This window comes from Sciurus vulgaris, assembly GCF_902686455.1.
Source record: "Sciurus vulgaris genome assembly, chromosome: 9".
NCBI lineage: Eukaryota > Metazoa > Chordata > Mammalia > Rodentia > Sciuridae > Sciurus > Sciurus vulgaris.
The window spans coordinates 113,414,349-113,436,735 of NC_136469.1; the positions used below are offsets into that span (position 1 = coordinate 113,414,349).

Here is a 22,387-nt window from a genome sequence, read left to right on the forward strand (position 1 = left end):
ACTACAAATTTTTTTTTTTTTTTAAAAAGGAAGAAAAAGAAAGGACTAGGGAAGAATACAAAACAAAGAGTTAAAAAAAAAGAATGAGAAATAGCCAAGTACAATGCCACATGACTACAATCCTAGCAACTTGGGAGGCTGAGGTAGGAAGATCACACATTCAAAGCCAGACCCATTGACTTAGCAAGGCCCTAAGCAACTCAGTAAGACCCTGTCCCAAAGTAAAAAATAAAAAAGTGGTTAAGCAAGCCTGGGTTCAATCCCTGTCGAGAGAGAGAGAGAGGGAAACAGACATGGTAAATGTTATCACTTGTTACTTGGATTTACTGGTACATAGGTATTTATTATATTATTCTATAACCTTTTCAAAATGATTGCAATATGTCATAATAAAAAGTTGAAATTTCAACTCTGTATAACAATCCTACTTAGCCAACTCTTTAATTACAAGAGATATATATTAAATTGATAAACCATGTGAAGTAAGTTTTCTAAAATGTATGTAAATAATCAAACAGAACAACACAGCTATCAATGACAGCACAGGGCTATGAACTCAAAGGGTAACAGCTGAGGCATGGGGCTACAGCATCTCCCCAGTAAGATGAATGATAAAGAGAAAGCCAAGTTGAGAATTAAAAAATACTCTAGTAATGATGAAATGGATGACTTTTAATTTAAGTCTGAGGTAACCAAAAATGACTGAACTTTTCTGATAAGTGCTACTATCAGCTTGAAGAGTTTCTCCCAGTTTGTGGAAATGACTTATCGTCTTTTATTTACCACACAGAATAGAAGTGAGTGAGGGGTAATGATGAAATGGAAGTGATGACTCCTGATGATGAAAAGGAAACAAGATGCTAAGCAAACAAGACACTTCAATGCACATGAAATATACAACACTGCATGGAGGCATGGAAAAGATCTTCATCCAGAGCCCTGGAAGAAGTAAAACTAGGAAGAGGCAGGCAGTGGCAGAAAGGAAGAAGGGGTACTGCCACCCTGAAAACCTGAGAAATCCTGCCTTTTGTGACAATTCTGCAAAAATCTATCACCTTACTTTTCTATTTTATTAAATATCAATTGAACAACTTATATTCTATAAATATCTACTGCTTAATAAACATCAACTGAACACAGATACATATCACTGAAATGTGCCATTTATAAGTCAAAAAGATTCTCAGACTACACTACACCTCCCTTCAATAAATAGAGCAAACAACCGAAACAGAGATATAAAAGGAAACAATGCTAATAATGGTCAGACAATGAGAATTCTCTATGGAACAGGCTCTGTGGAAGAATGAGGAATATAGCTATTTATATGTGTGCACAGATATCCTCAGCCTGCACATTCAGATGCTCCTGAATTTGCAGGTTATACCAACAGACCAATTCTACTGACAATAGAAAATGTGTCATCACCATACTCCTACCTTCAGTTTTCTGCTGTAAAACTGTCATCAACTGTTCTATTGCTTCATCCACATGCAGCCCATGGAGGTCTAAGACATTCTGTGGCAGCAGGGAGGCATTGACTTTCTCAAAGATCTCTACAGCAGCGAGGTGATTGGCTTCTTTCATCTTCTGCTCATGAAGACTGCCCTTCAATTATCAACAAATCACCAATGGACATTTCAGATATTTTCTACTTAAATGATAAGGAAACTAACATTTCCTCTGCCCTAAATAAAAGGCAGAACAATAAACCTAAAATCTCAAATAATTCAATGGGCTAAAATTCAAGAACTGCACCAAAATTTAGGTGAATTTCTACAGATTTATAATGTGGTTTTAAAATATTGAACCATTATTTCTAACAAATTTTCTGAACCAAAGATCATAAAAGAAGGAAAATAAACACTAGCCATCTCATGAAAGAGCCCACGGGTTTACCACTGATGACAAGGTGTGTCCTGATAATCCTGAGTTCCAGTGTCATTCCCTCTCACAGTTACCTCCTGCAGCCATCTCCAGGGCCCTGCTGTTAGGGCTCACAGAGCTATGCCAGCTTGACACCCTTTTCTGGTCAATCATGAAACAGCCATTGTGGAACCGTGAAAATGAAAAGTAAATCCAGAAGCTTTCTTAAAATAACATGCAAAATGAGCCCAGGTAGAAATTCAACTTCCCTAAAAAACATTAATGTCATTTTCTTTTTCTGACCGTAAAAGTGATACATTACTAGAAATTCAAACACAACAGAAAGCCCAATACCCTGTAATTCCACTATGAGATAATCAATATTAATATTCTGCTTCTTTTCCTCTAGAAAACTTACCTGTTTAGAAATGGCACTGAATGACTGAATCTAATCTTAAAGAAAATATGAATTGTCAGAATAAACTGTAATTCATGTAAGCCATAAATATAAAAGAACTGAGCATTCGAAGGAGATGAAATTCACACTACCATGTTTCCTTTACATGAGAATGCCTTATTGATGTCATTTATATAATCTCCACACATACAAACACATCCAGCATAATGTAATCTAATCACAACACAATACAAGTGTTATCTGCTTCAAGATTATTTAGATACCATTACTGACAAAGAGAAGAATTATAATCAGTTTTCTACTTTACCTGCTGGGCATAAAAGGTGGCAACATTTTTCTTCCCCATGCGGTAAGCCTCCTTAGCTTTGCTATAGCATTCCATCCTCTTCTGCTGGTGCAGGAAAGCTTCTGCCCTGTAGTCATCATACTCAGGGTACTCGAAATCCTGGAAAGATGGTTCGCTTGGGGTATCTTCAGTCTCCTTCGATTTCTTTGCCTATAAGATGTTACATAGTAATATTCAAAGACAGCAAAAAAAATGGTAAAAATATATCTTATCTTCAGAAAATACATACAAAAATTGGGCTCTCTCATTTATCATCTTTCTTCTCAAAAAACAGATTCTCCCCATGTCTACCTTTTAAGTCAGGCATTTATTGACTAATAGTAACTTTTTCACATCATTAATGTTACCCCTCATTTAACTACTCTTATCTCAGGAGATGATGAGGGGTTCCTTAAAGTCACTGAAATACAATTAGGTCACAAATCGGCCAAAAGTCAGAATATAAAATATTAAAAGAATAAAACTCATTTATTCAATGGAGAAATTCCAATTTTTAGTTTCCAAAGTCATTCAAAAGTTTCAGCTAGGGGCTGGGGAGATAGCTCAGTCGGTAGAGTGCTTGCCTTGTGAGCACAAGGCCCTGGGTTTGATTCCCAGCACCCCCAAAAAAAAAAAAAAAAAAAAAAAGTTTCAGCTCATTAAAGGTAGAAATGACAAATTTCAATTTATCTTTTTAAAAATTCAATTGAAAACTGGTGATATATCAGTGGTAGAGCACTTGCCTAACATGTGCCAAGGCCCTGGGTTCAATCCCCAGCACTGTAATAAAAAAAAAAAAAAAAAGTAACTTAAAAACCCAATTGATACAATAACTGAATAACAGAACAGCTTCAAAACAGAAGACCTTGTAGAGTTACCATGGCTGGTAGTTGATAAAGATTGTATGTTTATGGGGCAGTTTCAACCAGCTAATTAGTTGAGATCAGTCACTAGCCACTGAAGTCAATTATTACCTAATTTCAAAGATCTTTTTAAAAAATTATCATGTGATTATTATCCGAAATGGACCCTTAAAGTAAAAGTCACTGTATTATAAAATACAAGACAATGAAAATAACCATTATGTAAATTGCCTCAGTGCTGTCCACCAAAGAGGAAAGTTACATTTTAAAAATAATATTCTCACACAAATATCTCTAGATTATAAAAATCCAATGTTAAAAAAAAATGAAATATAGCCCAAGCAACTGTGGTGCACATTTATAATCCCAGCTACTTGGGAGGCTGAGGAGGAGGATCATAAATTCAAGAACAGCCTGGGTAACTTAGTGATAACCTGTCTCAAAATTAAAAAATGAAAAAGGGTTGAGAGTACAGCTAAGTGGTGGAGTGCCCCTGGGTTCAATCCCCAGTTCTGAAAAGAAAGAAAGAAAATACAGTGATTTTTTTAATATCAAATTTATCTCATTTATCTTCTTTTGGTGTTTGCAAAGAACCGCCTGCAAACAGCAATTTAGTATCTCTTAGCTTGTCATAGGAGAGGAATTAATATTACTTAAACTTATTTCCTTAAAAAGTAAAAGAATTCCAAGCAATAAGTACTATACCAAGTAATTTAATAAACATTTATGAGCATTCAATACTAAAACCAAAAAAAATTTATAATTTTTCAATATCATAAACAAATCATGTTTTTCTGATATCATGAACTGAAAGTAAATAGTGTAGGTTATTTGTTAAGATTTAAAAGCTGGAAATTGTTATTTTGTTAGAAATATTATCAAAAGATAAATTATGTCTATAAAATAATCCTTAACATGAATTTAAAATTTTTGTGTAATATCATTTAATATGTTAAGTATTAGGCAAAAATTGTAATGTATACTGTGTAATGTACATGTATCACACTAGTTCATTAAAAATTTTTTTTTCAAATTTCATGTCTGTGAACAGAGTTCAGAAGTCAAGAAAGATTAGACAAAACTGGTATAATATATACTAGTAGATGGTTATATAATTTTTCCACTATTATATTTTTGCTTATTTGGATCCTAGAACTATAGAGGCTTGAAAGAATAATGACATTACTGAACTTCTAAGTCATTACCAGACCTAAAATATGTAAATCAATTGATTAATTTTTGCAACAAACACTTAACATTTTATGAAAAAACAAAGCAAGGATGTTTCTTATATAAGAATATTCATAGATCCTATCTCCTTATGTCACTCTTGCTGGTGCTTAACCACAGACTAGTTTATATTAAAGTTCAAATATTCTGAGTGCCTGGCTTACCTCCTCCCTGATAAAATCAAAGACTTGGGGGAGGCAGTTTAATAAAAAATTGTAGAAATTTTTTAAATCTGCATTTGCCTAGAGCTATGGACATCATAAATCTCTTACACCATTAGGGTCTCTTTACTAAAAAAAATGCAACTCATATTTGGTTCTCTAACAAGAGATCTTTAATTGCCTGTTTTTATTTATTTATTTATTTATTGGGTGCTGGGGATCGAACCCGAGCAAGCACTCTACCAACTGAGCTATCTCCCCAGCCCCTCATTATCTGTTTTAAAGAAGAAAAAACAGTAACTAATAAAAGACACTTTGTCAGATACTCTTTTAAAATGCAGCTGGCACTCATTTTTATATTTATTTCATAAGAATGTGGTATTCTGTAATTTAATTAACAAGAGCCAAGGGAAATATTTGCTTCCTAAAAATCCATATAAGTACCACTTATTCTCTTAAAAGCCTGATGCACTCTAATGTTAAATCATTTCCTATGGATAACAAACCTGTAAATCTTAGTAAAGGCTAAAGAAATAAGTAGTAGTATTGATAAAACATAACTTAATATGTTAGTTTCGTGAAAACTGACAAAGCAAAATGTTACTGGCACCATGATATACCCATTAGTAACTTGTTCCTTGGTGTCCTGGAAACAGATGCTTCTTCTTATAAACCCTAAGATTTTTATCAGTTTTGTGACACCTGCCCATATTTTGTGAGCAAGATTAATTAACAGAATAAATTTAAAGATTAACATTTTGGCCAAGGTTTATATAACTCACATAAACTCCTTTTCTGATTACAACATTTTCCAATCACCTCAAGCAATATACCCTCCTCCCTATCATCTCCCCTGTCATCAGAATGTCCCACAATGCCTTGAATACCATCAGGACAGAGAAGTAACCTTCATTTCCAGTCTACAAGTCCTCATGATCATTTTGTATACTATCTGCATTTTTTAATAAATGGCATCTATCTATCTACCTATCTATCTATCATACCTTATTTTCCAGAGGCATCAGAGGTATCATTTATATCCTGTTCCACAAACAGCACTAATAGGTCACATGAATACCAAAATTACCCAAGTCTAATATATCAACTATGTGATGGTAAAACATTCAAAGAAAAAAAGAAATATGTAATTTATCACTGAGAAGTCTTAGAAATAACAATAATATAGGGTTGGGGATATAGCTCAAGGAGAGTGCTTTTTTTTTTTTTTTTTTTTTTTTTTTTGGGTGATGTTACGGATTGGATTCAAACAAGTGCTTTTCCAATGAGCTACATCCCCAGCCTGATAGAGCTCTTGCCTAGCATGTCAGAAAGTAGGAAGGGCGGAAAGATGGGAGACAAAGAAGGAAAAAAGGAAGAAGATAAAAAGATCAAGAGATAAAGTTTTGCAAAAATGTCTAATACTTTTATAAGATTAATATACAAAATCAATTTTTTTTCATGCATTTATAGTGAACAATACAAAAATAAATTAAGAAAACAACTCCAATGTAAAATGTGCAACAACTTTGGGGGAAAAAGCATGGCACTTTCTCAAGTCATGTTTCTGCCTACATATTTACACTCTAAGACTGATTCTATTATAAAACCCACTGCTTTTAAGCTTTATACTCTACTGTATCTATGACAGAAGAGTCTGCGCAGAATTCAGATGCCTATCATGCACACTGATATTAAAGAAAAAAAAATCAGCTATATATATTCAGTACTCTGGGGTGCACAGAGAATTCTAAACCAAATATGCTATTGGTCATTAAATTTCCCATAAAGTCAAAAAGGTGAGAAATAATCATTAAATTATTATACTCAATGAACAAATCATATTTTTAAGTATAATTATCTACCATTATAGTGAAAAATAAGTAACTGCATACCTTTTTGTCTTTAGACTTCTGTGCAGTATGAGAAGTGACATTCTCATTTTGGTGAACAAACTCTTGAGCTACAACTGTTTTTACAGGATCTCCTTCAAGAACACAATTTAAAAACTGCACTGTGTGCTCTAATGAATAGCTGTAGAAAGTTTAAGTACAAACACAATGTCAATATATGAAAATAAAATATGTGGAGACATTAGTATAAGCAATCTTTAAGCATTTTGTAAAATATAAGTTTTCAACACTGAAATTAAATATTCATTGTATATTTCAAAGAGTCAAGAATGATCTACAGGAAAGTGATAAGTAACAGGCTCACAAAAACTAACTTTAAAAAATTTCCAAGGTAACATTGGAGGGAAGGAGGGATGGGAAAGGTTGATCAATGGGTACTAAGTTATAGTTACATAAGAGCAAGAAGTTCTGTTGTGTTATGAAGGGTGATTATATTATCTATATTATCTACATAATATTGTATATATTATCTGTATGAAATTTTACAAATTGAATAACTGGATACCCTCATGTTCTAATATCGAAATAAATTCATTTCAAAGAAAATTATAAATTATTTCACACTACTCATTATTTCAGACTATTTGTGCCTCTTATCTCTTCCACTGGCCAGATAATGAAGAGCTGACCACATCTGAGTATTTTTGAAATGCGACAGCCAGTTACCTAAATAGTGTGTATTTTACTATTCTTCAATTTATTACAGATGACTTGTGAAGGGGAGCCATTTGGGACTTCCAATTTCACTTTAGTCCTCTCATTTTGTTGCCTCATAAAACTCAATACAGAGGGGTTTCTAGGGGCTGGATGCTACCAGCAACTATCCATATCCTTTTGAGTCCTTAAAATTACCTGCCAGTTGGACATGGTGGCCCCACACCTGTAATCCCAGAGACTTGGGAAGCCCATCTACTCTCCTTACCATAATGAAACTGAAGCTACTGTTTGCTAAAAGAATCATCCACTGTTGGCAGAAAACCACCCACTCCAAGTGCCTGAATAATCAATCACTCTGATCATCCCCAGAAAGGACTTACCAACCCTCTCACCTTGCCTGGGGAACATAACTCTGGACTGTTTCAACTCAAATCCTCCGGCCCCTCCCTGCCCCAACAGAAGAAAGCTACCAAATGCCAGCAACACCTCCCTATCCTCCAACCCTTTGGAGATTTTAACACATAATTACAAGAAAACTGTTGGTTGGGTAATAAAAATAAATAAGGAAATTATGAATTGGAATAATACTATTCAAAAACAATTTAAATGACTTATTTAGAACTTTGCTTACTCAGCAGAGAATGTTCTTTTCAAAAGTACTCATATAATATTTATAAAAACGGATCATGTATTAAACCACAAAGAAAATCTCAAATTCCAAAAAATAGAATTCTTTTAGGCCATTTTCTTGGATCCCAGCACAACAAGAACAAAACAACCTTCCCTAATATCAGTGCCAAAGTCATCAAACCATTTAGAAAATTAACAACTCTTGGGTAAACACTGCAATTGGAGATTATATTAGAAAACAATGAAAATAAAAATAGCATATGTCAAAACAAAAACAATATAAAGACAATTCAAGCCCTCAAGATTGGAAAGGACAGGCTGGGGATATAGCTCAGTTGGTAGAGAGCTTGCCTTGCAAGCACAAGGCCCTGGGTTCAATCCCCAGCACTGCAAAAAAAAAAAAAAAAAAAAAAGATTGAAAGGAAATGAATTAACAAAAGAACTGAAAATATACTAACAAATTTTAAGAAAAAAGGAATCAGCAAATACAAACAAAAAAACTGTAAAATTAAAAAAAAATTAGACTTTGACCCATAAACCAAAAGCTTATTGTTTAATGGATAGTATCATAAAGAGGGAAAACAGGGAAAAAAAGTGCAATATTAGCAAAGGAAAAAAGCATATGAACAAATATAAAAGTGTTTTTAAGTACAAAAGAACATTTTATACAACTAAAAAACAATAAACCTGAGAACGTAGGTAAAATTGATAATTTTTTGGAAGACAAATTATCAGAAATGACTCTTGACAAAAAGGCAAACATCTTAGTAAAGCAATAACTTAAAAAGATAGGGCAAGGGTTGGGGTTGTAGCTCAGGATAGAGCACTTGCCTAGCAAAAGTTGAGGCACTGGGTTCGATCCTCAGCATCACCACACATAAATAAATAAATATATATATAAATAAATAAATAAATAAAGGTACATTTTTTTAAAAAGATAGTAAAAGGTTCTAAAAGCCCTTTCTCCAAAAAGGTACAAGCTCAGAACCTTCAAACTTTCCACAGCAGACAAAAACTAGCAGTCTTGCCTGAGATCAAATAAAACCCTGAAACCTAGATCTGACAAAAATAGCACAAGAACAAAAAAAAAAAAAAATCACAGACCAATCTCATTTAATTATTGCTGCAAAAATCCTGATAAATTAGTAGATCAATTCCTATGCTACATTAAAAGGGGGAAAAAAAGTCTAAAAGTAATATAGGTTTTATTCCAGAAATCCATTATTGTGATTGAAATGATGTCGATAAACTAAAGGTCAACATATTAGACTGTAAAAAGGTATCTATTTGGAACTAATTTTTGCAAATATAGGATAATTAAGAATGACCCATTCATTCAATTATCTGGAAAAACAAGTTAACTCTCTACCTCGTTTCTAAATCTCTACCACACTCATAAAAATGGTGGGTAGATTTTTAAAATTTTATTAAAAATACTGAAGAAATATTTTTATAATATTGGGGTAAAACAGACTTCCTAAATAAGACAAAACTCAGTAACTAATAAAAGATTTTCTAAAACATAACAAAATAAAACATAGGTATGGCAAAAGAGACTATATGGTTAAAAGATTAGTATCACAGCAGAAACAATAATTGAAACCTATCTTAACAAAGACTATGTATGTATGATCTATAAAGCCCAGATAGAGGTAGAAAGAACCCAAAGACAAACAGGCCAAAGGTGAAGCTTAAAGTAGAAGTGAAAACAGGATGATCACAAGTTTGAAAGAAGACTGTCTCAAAAATTTTTTTAAAAATTCAAAAAGGGGTGGGGATGTAGCTCAGTGGTAGAGGTGTTAGCTCAGAATCTTCAAAGTACCAAGTTACTTAAACTTTCAATAGCAGATAATCCCCAGTAAGGCAAAACAATACAAAACAAAAATAGGTGAGCAACTGGTAGAAATTATTTATCTATGCATGCGGTACTGGGAGTTGAACCCTAGGGCCTTCTACAGCTAAGCTATATCCCACCCTTTTTATTTTTAGTCAGGGCCTGGCTAAATTGCTGAGGCTAGTCTCAAAATTGCAATCCTCTTGCCTTTGCCTCCTGAGTCACTGGGTTTACAAACGTGCACCATCATGCCTGGCAAGAAATAAAATTTAAAAGGGTCAACCTTACTTATAATTAGTATAATGAAATATCTTTGTCCTATCAGATTGGCAAAAATTTTTTAAGTTCCTAATATTCAGGGAAGTTATACTCCCAGTACATATACTTAATACAGACAGTCTTTATTAAAGGAAATTTGGCATTAACTATAAAAATTTTCAATGGACACACTCTACAAACCAACAATTTCACTTTTAGGAATTATCCTACAATACCATTCACCCATGTACACAAAGATTCACATCCAGGGATGCTTTCTGTAACATAGTTTCTAATTTTCTTACAGTTAAAAAATCCACAGAGATATATTTAAAAAATTATGGTACTTTGGACTAATCCTTAGGCTTGAAAAAGAAAAGAGCAAGTCACAATGTATGGACAGGAAAAATGAACACCAGCAAAACAACAAAATCAGTACATAAAATAAAATGTCTTATTTTGTGAAATATATGTCTACTTATATATACACAGAAGCAAAAAGGCATATATTCATTAGCACGCATGTAAGAAAAACACTGAAGAATATGAATTGCCAGGAATTGTTTTGCCTTCTATATTATATATATTTCATTTAAATTTATTTATATTATTTTATAATTAGAAAAATAAAAAAGATTATTTAGCATATGCTTTCAGTGACATCAGAGCAGAAATTCTAGATAATCCTCCTACCACTCACTTGTGATCCTTGAAAATGTCCACCAGAAAATTTTGGTTAATGGCTGGAAATATCTTAAAGAGCTGCTTCTCCTTTAGTTTAGTGGCACAATCTTTTTCAAACATAAGTGTCTCCCTTTTCTAAAATAAAAACATAAAAATCACCTTTAAGATGAAATTTATAATACAAGCACAATGCTGACCAAAAGCATGATTATTTTGTTGCAAAAAGACTAAGAATTTATAAGTAATCACAGACTTTCTTCACTGATTTAAGGCTGAAGTTAGTAGTGTATTATTGCACTATTTATTTATATCCCATTTTTGGAAAGTATTTTAAGTTTCTCATAAATATATAACTACATATACAATCACACAGATGTGCATGAATGTATAAATACATACACACATATTCATATATACATATCCAATACAACCATTTTATATAAAAGGATAAATATATGTATACATATAAATATACGTATAAATATATATATACACACACACACACAGAGTCATGCACCACATAACACCATAACACCATTTCGGTCAATGATGGACAACACATTCCATGGTGAGTATAACCACAGCTTAAGTGTGTAGGCTATACTCTCGGGGCTCAAGCAAGTACACTCTATGATGTTCACTCAACAATGACATGGCCTAACATCACATTTCTAAGAACACTAACCGTGTTGTTAATTGGCACATGACTATATATATAAATAAATAGGATATAAATACATAAAGAAGCCAAGAGATCAGAGAAAATAAAGATAAGCATATAGGACAAAGCAGGCAAGTAAAATTAGTACATAAATCCATGCCACAAAATCCTGTACAATTGCTAATGGTGGGCCACAAATTTAGTTCTGAGTCTCTTAGTGGCCAAGCAAAGAGGGAAACAAAGATTCTCAGTGTCCATAAAACAGAAACAAACCAGTTGCTCAGGAGAAGTACAGCTTTTCTGGTACTGAGACCTGAGAGAAATTTCTCCCATGGGTCTTCATAAAAGGGACACTGTGATGCTGTGAACAACGTCCTCAAAAACATATTCTCCTCAATGGGCAGAAACTACAATGTACAAATAAGTTGCAAATTCAGGTTGACAGAAAACCTTAGAACTAAAATTATTTTAAAAATTTTCACAAATATATTTACTCCAAAATAGGTATATGAGAACTGTTACTGTTATTTTTCACAATTCATTTGCAGATCTGTCTAAAACTGGCAGACCAAAAGAACTTTCTTAAAACAACCTGTTCTAATGCTAACTTACATTATGATAAATACTCTTTTTTTTTTTTTTCTCCTTTTTTGGTACTGGGGATTCAACCCAGTGGCACTTTACCCACTGGGTTATATCCCTGGTTTTTTTTTCTTTTCTTTTCAGTCTTGAGAAAAGGTCTTGCTAAACTGCTTAGGGTCTGGTAATTGATAAGGCTAGCCTCCATCTTGGAATCACCCTGACTCTGTCAGGGATTACAGGAGTGAACCATCGAAGCCAGCATATGGTAAATATTCTAAAAGGGATTTAAGTGAATACTGTAGATTTCATGATATAATTAATTTTGTTTGCTACAAAGATCCTATTCTCTGAGAGATACCTTCTTATAAAATTTCAAAGGTAATAAAGGTGAGTGAAATTTTCTACGTTTAAAAATTAAGTCAGGCAGTGACGCACACCTGTAATCTCAGCAGCTCAGAAGTTTGAGGCAGGAAGATGGAGAATTCAAAGCCAGCCTCAGTAAAATCAAGGCACTGAGGAAGTCAGTGAGACCCTGTCTCTAAGTATAATACAGAATAGGGATGGTGATGTGGCTCTGGTCGAGTGCCCCTAAATTCAATCCCTGGTACTCACTCCCCCCCCCCAAAAAAAAAATCACAATAATTCAGGACAATTCTAGGAGAGTTTTGTTCTACAACCTAGCCATATTTAAGCTATTTATAACACCAAACATTAAAGAGGAAATACATAGGTAAAAATATGACCAGGAAAAGTAATTGATAAAACAGAACTCCACCCCCCCCCCACCCAAAATCAAGACTGGGCCTGCTTAAAAAAAAAAAAAAAAAAAAAGGCAGCAGGGTGGGGCTTCAGCCCAATTTCAGGATTGCTGAGATGAGCAACTACTACGTGTCACTCTATTCCTTTTGTACAGCACTGTTTCTTACAATTATGGCACCCCTTTATCACCACTGAATCTTGGAGGTGCAGAAAGCAAATAAACTTGTTTTTCTTTCAAAAAAAAAAAAAAAAACTGAACATAGCACAAAGGTAAGTGAAACAATCTACCTCAAAAATTTCAAGTATTTCACATTTTATTTAAGATATGCATTAAAATCTGAATTTACCAAAAAAATTCAACAATTAGATTTACTAGCAATTCCACCAGGTCATAAAGTTTCTAAACTACAAATTCTAACATCTTATCAATTAAACTGGAACTCAGAACCTTAATCATTTTAGAACTAATTTTTCGATTCATATATTTTACATTGTTTTATAATTTTTGCTTAAAATATGCAAAATTTATTTCTCCTTTGGGGACAAAGAATAAAGAGAAAACAAAAATATTCTCTCACTGAGGCTCCATTTACAGATATTCTTGGGACCAAGTCATCTACCTTCTATTACCCAACTCATTAAAAAAAAAAAAGCAAAAAGCAAAAATCACTGATAGAAAAAAATGCCTTAAGTGGTAAAGTCAAAAGAAGTTCATCTGTTCACTATTATACTGAGCGATTAAGAGGCTGGTTAGAACCAAAAGGATATGTAGTAGTAGAAAATGGCATTTCAGCAAAAGTATCACAGCATTTGGGCATAGGTGCTAGGCTTTCCTTATTTTTTTAAAGAAATTCCATTTCTCCAATGCATTACATATGTAAGTTAAGAAGATTATTTAAAACAACAGTAAAATCATTAAGACAATACCTGAAGAGATTGTTTCCTCAATTATATAAGGGTGCAAAGATGGGAATAGTAGCATATTTCTAATTTAATTAACAAGGTAACTAGGAAAAATAAATATGAGGAATCTTATCATTCTTCCTATGTCCCAATTTCATGTGTTATGGCCAAATAAATATAAATGTGCTTCATTAAGCAGTCAAATAAGTAAGAAATATATAAATGTTTTAAGATTACCATCTAAGAATTATGCTTTTTTTATATTGAGAACTAAACTAAATAAGCTCTAAGGTCTTTTCCATTTTAATTTTCAAATTATTTTCTCTGTGTGTGTGGATGTGTGGTACTGGGGGTTGAACCCAGAAGCCCTCTATCACTGAGTCACACCTCTAGCCCTTATTTTACCTTGAGAGAATGTCTCACTAAATTGCCCAGGTTGGCCTCGAACTTGCAATCCTCCTGCCCAACCTCCCAAGTCATTGGGATTTTAGTCATTAGTCATTTAGATTTTTCTTAATTCTAATTTTCAGAATTCAGAGGAATAAGAAGAAATGAAAAAGAAATCTAATTCACTGATGGCTGCATACAATTAGATATGCTGAATAAGGAACAAAAGTAAATAACATTCAAGGACTGGAGAAGTAGCTCAATGGTAGAGTGTTTGCCTGGTATCTGCAAGGCCCTGAGTTCAATCTCAGTACCACAAATGTTAAAAAAAGTAAACAACATTCCAAGTCAAGAACAGCTTTCACTTGAAGTTATTTAAATGAAAGCAAGAAAAGAATAATTTCAAATTGAAATGTACACATTTCTGAAATTTTTCTCTTAACAATTTTGTTTCAAGATGGGCACAACTTAGGGTTAACGATGTAGCTCAGTAGTAAAATGCTTGTTAGCACAGGTGAAGCCCTGGTTTTGATCCCCAATACTAGGAAAAAAAAAAAAAGAATGGATACATTTTTAATAACAAGACAGACATTTTCATTACAATTTATATATGAAATTATCTTTAAATATAGACCTTTCATTTTTTTTCTTGAAATAAAAAATTAGAGATAAATGTCAAAAGCTAAGAAAGATGTAGTTCAATTGCCTGCGCAATTAAATCTAAAATGACACAAGTGGCTTATTGTTAGAGTATCAACTACCTAGAACAAAAACCTCCAGCTTCAGATTATATTTAAAACATTTTGCAATTTTAACATTAACTTCAACAGGGTTAAGTATGGGGTCCAAACTAGGAAAAAGAATTAAATGAAAATCAAAATAAGCATCATCAACTAGAATCAAAAACAATAGCTTAATATTTGTGCTAACTCATACCAAATCATGTTTTTCCTGTAAGGCAATTTCTTCTGACATTATTTCTCTGAGTGATACTTTTTTAGTTTGAGTATTCCAATGATCCAACAAGGGGAGCATTTCGGGTGCTGCTACAGTCTTCAGTAATTTTTTGCCTGCTCTCTGAGATGATTTTTGTTCAGGATTATCAAGAGCAATATGTCCAACCAGGGAAGGATCTACAAGTGCAATATAAATATTGTCAAATCCTCAACAATCAGTGTACAAAACAAACACTATTCACTGTTGCATCTACCTCAGAGGTCACAGAAACATGCTGTTGTTTTGATTTTGCTTTGTAGCTTTTAAGTATAATATAGCTCTGAAATTTCAAAATACATCTTCACATAATAGCAAACAAGAAATAATATGTGTAAGTGTAGGAATTCTTCAAATGAGCATTGATCTGGATATAACTATTAATCAACTTACCATTTCCCATTCTTTTTCATATGATGGTGACAAGTATTTAAGACACTGATAAATAGAGAAAGTTATAGCCAATGGAAGTAAGCAACTGAACCTACTGGTCAGTTCTGCCCAGCTACTACAAGGACTGAGAGGATGGATATTTTGGCAAATCTATAACTCACTGAAGGCACACTAAATATTGAGCGAATGATTTTCAAAATAAAGAACTGAACATTCTAAGAAGTTCATGGTAACAGAATTTAATGTGTAACATTTCAGCATCTCTACAGAACACTGACACACGCTGATATATTGCTCGTTTCCCGAGGAGAGAAGAAACAGCAAACACTGGCATTCCCACAACCACCACACACCCCAGGCTCTTCTACCCCTCAGACAGCTTTAACTCTAGAAGCTATGACATGAGCATGGTCTGAACTGAAGCAAAGCCTCAGAATCTTAACCTGGAGCTCTCTGCCTTGGTCACAGTGGGGCGTGGACAAAAGAGATGCCTGGGGGAATTCATGAACAAAAGGAGGACCCTTATCAACACTTCTGCCACCCTGCAGAAATCACTGAAGACAATGTTGCCCTAAAGGAGTCATCTGCAAACAAGTATTTTCAAGTTGTCGGGATGTACCAAAAAAGCAGGCTGCCCTTTGTGCTCTAAAATATTAACATCAATGAAAATTCTGAATAACCACGTAATAATTCAACAATGCTCTCAAACACATTATACTTTATTGCTCTCAAACCAAAATACTTTTCATTCATGTAGAGCAAAACCTTAACAGGGACCACTCTGACTATATGTATTAAAGCATACTTTAGGTGTTCCACAGCACTCATGATAAAGATAAAATACAGAAGTTTTATTCTCCTTTTTTATTTTCTATCAAGATTCAGTGTGGTTCAGCGGTAAAATGCTTGCCTAGTATGTGTGAGGCACTGAGTTTGATCCTCAGCACTACATAAAAATAAATAAAATAGAGATGTTATGCCCATCTAAAACTAAAATCAATGTTAAATGTAAGATCGAATGCAGGTGATCTGATAGGAGTCAGACCAAAGAGGCTGAACAAAGCTTTATTGGGATTGGTTCTAGGGCGAGATTCACCACCAGTCCTCCAGAATGAAGGTCAGGGTGGAGGGCCAGGGAACCTGGGTTGCAGCCCTGATGGGGCGGGTTTTATAGTCCAGGATAGATGGGGGAAGGCTTGAGGGTTCAGTGTCCCCTGGGGTTGGCTGGCGGCTGCAAGACGCCACTAGGGTTTATCTGTCAGCGTCTGATTGGTTGTTCTTTGGTAGGGAGCTGCCTGATGCCCGCCCCCATCCAGCTGCCTCAGACCACCTTAACATTAAAGCCCAGCATAGTGGGGCATGCCTATAATCCCATGGGCTAGAGAAGCTGAGGCAGGAGGAATCACAAGTTCAACACCAGCTTCAACAATTTAGCGAGGCCCTAAACAACTTGGTGAGACCCTATCTCAAAATATCAAAATAAAAAATAAAAAAGGGCTAGGGATGTAGCTCAGCCCTGGATTAAATCCCTAGTACAAAAAAAAAAAAAAAAAAAGAAGGCAAGGAAGGAAGGAAGGGAGGGAGTCAATGTTAAATACTTTTAAAGAACTTCATTTGCAAATCAAAATTTATGAGTAACATATTTTTGGAAGGATATTCAGAATGAGTTCACACACACACACCCCAGTTTCAACATCAAGACAAGAATATCAGAAATAAAAAATACGTGCTTTACCTTGCATAACCTTGCCACAAGATACCTCCTCTTGTCTTTGTCGCTCCTAAACACACATGCAGAGCACGGGATTAACAAAGGAAGGGTGCGTTGGTAAACAAGCCATATTATTTTTCTCTAGAAATCATTTCTTCTTGTATAACTGTAAATTGTTCTTACTAACTATAAGTAAAACAATAAAACTAGATAAATGAAATTATAAATATAGCTATATCTACATATTGATCCACTTAAAGAGCTCTTCTGTTGCATTTTTTTAATTGTTTTTCACGTTTAATGAATTCATATTGCAGTCTTTTAGGGAATAAAAAACTCACTGTTTATTTTTTCCTTAAAAAAAAAAATCAACAATCTCATTGAGCTTCAATGCTAATTACATAATTTGGTCAGTCTGAAAATAGCTCAAATACTGAAAAGAGAAAAACTATCAATAATCTGTTAACTAGTAAAAGTTCATTCTCTCTCAAAGTCAAAATTCAATAGAACTCTTTTATATAATATGGTAGATTTTATTGAAAACGAAGGTAACAAAATAAGACACAAAAGGAGCTCTTCATACAAAGAAGCCTACCAACCATTACAGATTCTTTCCATTTCTCATGGATCACTTTAGCCAGATTCAGATCTATATGAACCACACAATCCTCAACTGTTAGAGACCCTTGTGAACGGAAAAAAAGAAAAGAAAATATAATCATTACTCATTACACATTTGCAGAAAATGTATCAACTACCACATGTATTATAAAATTAATCTGTATTATTAATTAGTAACGTATGCATGTCTATTTAGTAAGCCTCTTGGAATATTTTTATGTTGTCATTGTTTTCACACTTTTTTAAAATATATTTTTAGTTATAGATTGACACAATACCTCTGTTTTATTTATTTATTTTTATGTGGTGCCTGAGGATTGAACCCAGTGGCTCACACATGCTAGGCAAGCACTCCACCGAGCCATAACCCCAGCACATTTTTACACTTCTTGACTGGTGCAGTTATAAAAAGTTTCATAATGAATCCAAGTTATTCACTTTCCTTAGTTTCAATACATGTAATTGATTCACTTCCATTAGTTGAGATTTTTCAGTAAGTGCGTTCTAAGAAATTAATTCTTGCCTTAAATTTATCTGGAGTAACACCAGAGGACTCAAAAAAGTTCATCTGTTTAAGTGTGAGATAAATAACACAGTAAATGTTCAATTCAAACATGGGATAGATACAAACTTTTTAAAATATTCTCTACTTCTTCCAATTCCATTTTATTAAATCTTCTAAAAACATGCTGTGCAAAAAATAAGACACTATGTGCAGTTAGAAAACAAATTATTTTTGTTTCAGATAACATATGAAATAATTTTGCAATTAAATAGAAACCCATATATTCTTTCACACAAAGACACACACATTATAGGTAATTTAGTTTTTCCTTACCTGAATCAATACCAACTGGACCAAATAATTCATTGAGTTGAAAAGCCAGCTCTGGGGGTAATGCCAATTCCAGACAGTCTATGGTCAGAGATTTGGCCATCACTGGCATGGGATTCAATATTTCAGTTTTATCTTCTTCACTAACTTCAGTTGACAAATTACTTCCTGCCATTAGAATTTTCTCCATTTCCTGTTCATCTTCATTCATAAATTCGTCAGTGTTCACAAATTTCACATAATCCTTTGGAAGATTTTCATTTTTTTTAATTTCTAAAGAGTCAGTAAAATAAACTTCTTCATTCAATTCAAGATTTGAAGTACTTGATACAGAGTTTAAAATATCTGAAAAATATAAAGAATGTATACCATCTCCAGTCTCTGCAGCTATTAAACTGTTCTCTATTTCACTCACATCTTTAGGGGTAGCTGATTTTAGAATAGCTGGAAGAGATGGCTTGAAGTTACATAAACCTGAACGTTCTACTTGGCTGTTAGGAATTACTTCACTATTACTCTTCAGATCTACAGCAGTACTAGGAAATACATTTGTTATTGAGCCAGGATTTTCAGGAGTTATGGTTCTTATTTCTGACTGCTCTGAGTTTACTTTTTCAGCATTACAGCTAGATTGTATATTAGTGATACAGATTCCAGGGCTAACTTCTGGCACAGAAGAATTAGAATCCTCCCCTGTTTCTCTTTGGCTAATAATTTCCTTCAAATTCAATCCCATAGAAAATGGCCCAACTTGTGATTCATCATATGATTTTTGGAAATTCTCTAATTCAGTATCCTCACATAATTTAGTTTCAGAATCCAACAGAAGACTTGTGGCCCAAATAATATCTTTATTACACCTTTCATATAAGTCTTTGAGGGCTTCTAATGAAAAAGATCCAAATAGCTTACAAAGGATGTTAAGATTTTCAGATTCATCGGCACTGGTAAGTTCACTTTCTTCAACATATGTGCTTTTATCATACATTACCCTATATGGAATTGTCTCTTGAACATTTGATTTTGTGTTAATATTGAAAGCTTTTGGTTTAAATCCATCTAATCTTCCTGTTAATACTCTGATAGAATCTGAAACACTGATTTTATTCTTTTCTAGTTTCCATAAAAGAGCAAAATCCTGTGGTTCAGTCTGGGTACAAATGCCTATTTCTATTCCAGGGACTCCTCTAGGCATTTCCCCTGGAAATTCAGCAAGGATTTGTGGCCCTACTACTCCAGCAATATTTGCTGTACTACTAGTGAAAGTTAGAGGCAGCGTGTGCTGCCCATGAATCATTTTACTTAGACAAGTTTGATTCTCATGGGTCATTTCACTGGTTATCATGTCAGCACTTCGTAGAGTGGAGCTGCTACCCAACGATTTTAGTTCTTCAGTGCATGTGCCCCAACAGGCCTCATGTGTTGTGTATAAGGATATTTCATTCATATTATCATTAGTTCCAAATTCTAGGTTGGGTTCACTTAAACCAGCCTTAGGCATTTTTGATCTATGCTCTCTCTGAGCTAAAGAATCAGATGAAGGCCAGTCACCCACAATACTGAATGAATTTTTTTCAGGATTTTTGTAAGTATCATATTTACAGCTATCGAGAAATTCTGAAGAATCATCACATTGTGATTTCTTGCCTTCCTCTACACTTTCATATGGAGATCCCTGTTGTTGGATATGATCTGTATTCAGGGACACACTATTATCTAATACTTTGCGTGACTGAGGGCGATTAAATTTTTTGTCACTTTGTATAGATGAAGTTTTTTCAGATTTTCGGTTCCTTTTTGTTCTCTGACCAATAGTCTTATCAACTGGCCAATCACCAACAAAATTCGATAGTTCATGTCTTGGAAACTTTTCCAAAGGTGATTTGCTTTTTTGTTTCCCAAAGGCTTTTTTCTTTACTGTTGTTCTTTCTTCTAATATTTCACCAGGTGAAGACTTCTCATTTTGAAGTGGTACAGTATTTGCCAGATCACAGTCTTCTTGATTATTCTCACGAGAGCAAATACTTGGTGATACTCCATCTGCATCAGTTTTAATACACTGCTTTTCTGATGTCATTTCTACTTGCTTTTCTTTTTCGCTCTTTTCTGTTGCTTGGACTTTGCTTCCAGAGTCTGAAAGATACATGTGTGGAGCTTCCTGAATGAACTCGGTCTGAATGTTATAATTGATACCACTTATTTCTTTCCTTCCTTTGTTTAAATCTGTGTGGGGGAGATATGTAACATTCTCAGACAACACATTTTCTTTGGTCACTTCAAGATTCTTCTCTTCAATTAATTCTAGATGCTTCAGCGATGAGGATAAAACATTTTCTTCTTTTTCAGACATAATATCTTCATTGTCTCTTGGGCTGTAAGATGTTTTTTAAAAGAAACATAAGGAAGTTTCTTAGTGTTACCATTAATACCATGATTTAAGAAGTATTCAATTGAAAGACAGGGCACTTATAAGTTATTCCAAAAAAATTCTTAAAATAAAACTACATTAAAATTATAGAGCTGGGGAGATAGCTCAGCTGGTAGAGTGCTTGCCTCACAAGCACAAGGCCCTGAGTTCGATCCCTAGTACCGCGCAAAAAAAAAAAAAATTATAAAAGCCAAGCTAGGAATATAGCTCAGTGATGGAATGCTTGCATAACATGCAACAGGCCCTGCATTCAGTCCCCCGGTAATACCAAAAACAAACAAACAAAAAAATTATTCATTTATTTATTTTTAACAAAAGCTAGTGTTGATCTTTCCCTAATATACTATGAACACATTCCTTTGTTGCAGCCACAATATCTAGCTACCATGAGGCTTGGCACATCTGAAGCAAACTCTTTGAACTGAATAATAAACATGAGATTTTCAGTAAAGGTGTTCATTATGCATTAAATATTGAAGTTGAGGATCTACATTTGTTCCTAGAAGAGAATACTACCTCCCCAGCTTCTTTGGAACCTATTTAAACTTAGCATATGTAAAACTAGATCTCTCTATATATCTGTCATGCATTACAAAGAAGCTTCATTTACAAAGTCACAAAGAGCCAACCCCCAAGATGATTTGCATGATTAAGAGAAATTAGAAAAAGAGGAGGAGAGCTCATTTGAGATGTCATTTGTTAAATGTTTTAAAACCATGCTTGATGTTAATTTCAGACTCAGAACACTTTTGCCTAATCTTATACTTTCAACTTCAGTGATTTTTCCTTATTCAATTTGTCCTCTTATCCTCCTTTCTTTATTCCAGGAACAGTCACAGCTCTCCCATGAAGTCTTCCTAAGTGGAATCATACCTGACACTGAGCTTTCTTTGTGCCAGATTCTAAATCCTTTATAGTTTTACTTCATAATCCTATGAGCAGAGTGTTGTTACTGTCATTTAGTAATGGAGAGCTGAAGTAGAGAGAGAGATTCTGGAATCTATCAAAGATTAGAGCTTTGGGATTTAGGCCTAGGAAATACAGCTCAAGTCTATGCTCTTAACCAAACACTTTGCAATATAATTTTTTAATTAAAAAACATTTATTAGTTTTCTCTTCTCCACTCCCAACTCCTTTTTAACAATGCCTCTTCATTTTTTTCCATCATAAAATATGGGCAATTCAGATCTCTACACATATTTAGGTTCTTCTTTACTCACTTATTTATCAGTTGTTTATGTATTATAAATACTTAGTAGAACCAGTACTGATATGGTT

At 33.9% G+C, this 22,387-nt stretch overlaps 1 protein-coding gene and 1 long non-coding RNA gene across 6 annotated transcripts in view; one reads left to right on the plus strand and one right to left on the minus strand.

The window, feature by feature from the left end:
- Positions 1–22,387, plus strand: part of LOC306669065 — a 512,353-nt gene that overhangs the window by 417,425 nt on the left and 72,541 nt on the right. The window lies entirely within an intron of this gene.
- N4BP2 (NEDD4 binding protein 2) overlaps positions 1–22,387 on the minus strand; it is a 78,782-nt gene that overhangs the window by 14,843 nt on the left and 41,552 nt on the right. For all 5 annotated transcript variants that reach the window (XM_079152770.1, XM_079152772.1, XM_079152771.1 and 2 more), the window contains 8 exons: positions 18,685–21,053; positions 17,825–17,910; positions 17,250–17,295; positions 15,065–15,261; positions 10,853–10,971; positions 6,756–6,894; positions 2,592–2,780; positions 1,440–1,608 (listed from right to left, as the gene is read on the minus strand). In XM_079152770.1, the coding sequence (XP_079008896.1) occupies positions 1,440–1,608; positions 2,592–2,780; positions 6,756–6,894; positions 10,853–10,971; positions 15,065–15,261; positions 17,250–17,295; positions 17,825–17,910; positions 18,685–21,053 (3,314 nt within the window). The remainder of the gene's footprint in view (positions 1–1,439; positions 1,609–2,591; positions 2,781–6,755; positions 6,895–10,852; positions 10,972–15,064; positions 15,262–17,249; positions 17,296–17,824; positions 17,911–18,684; positions 21,054–22,387) is intronic.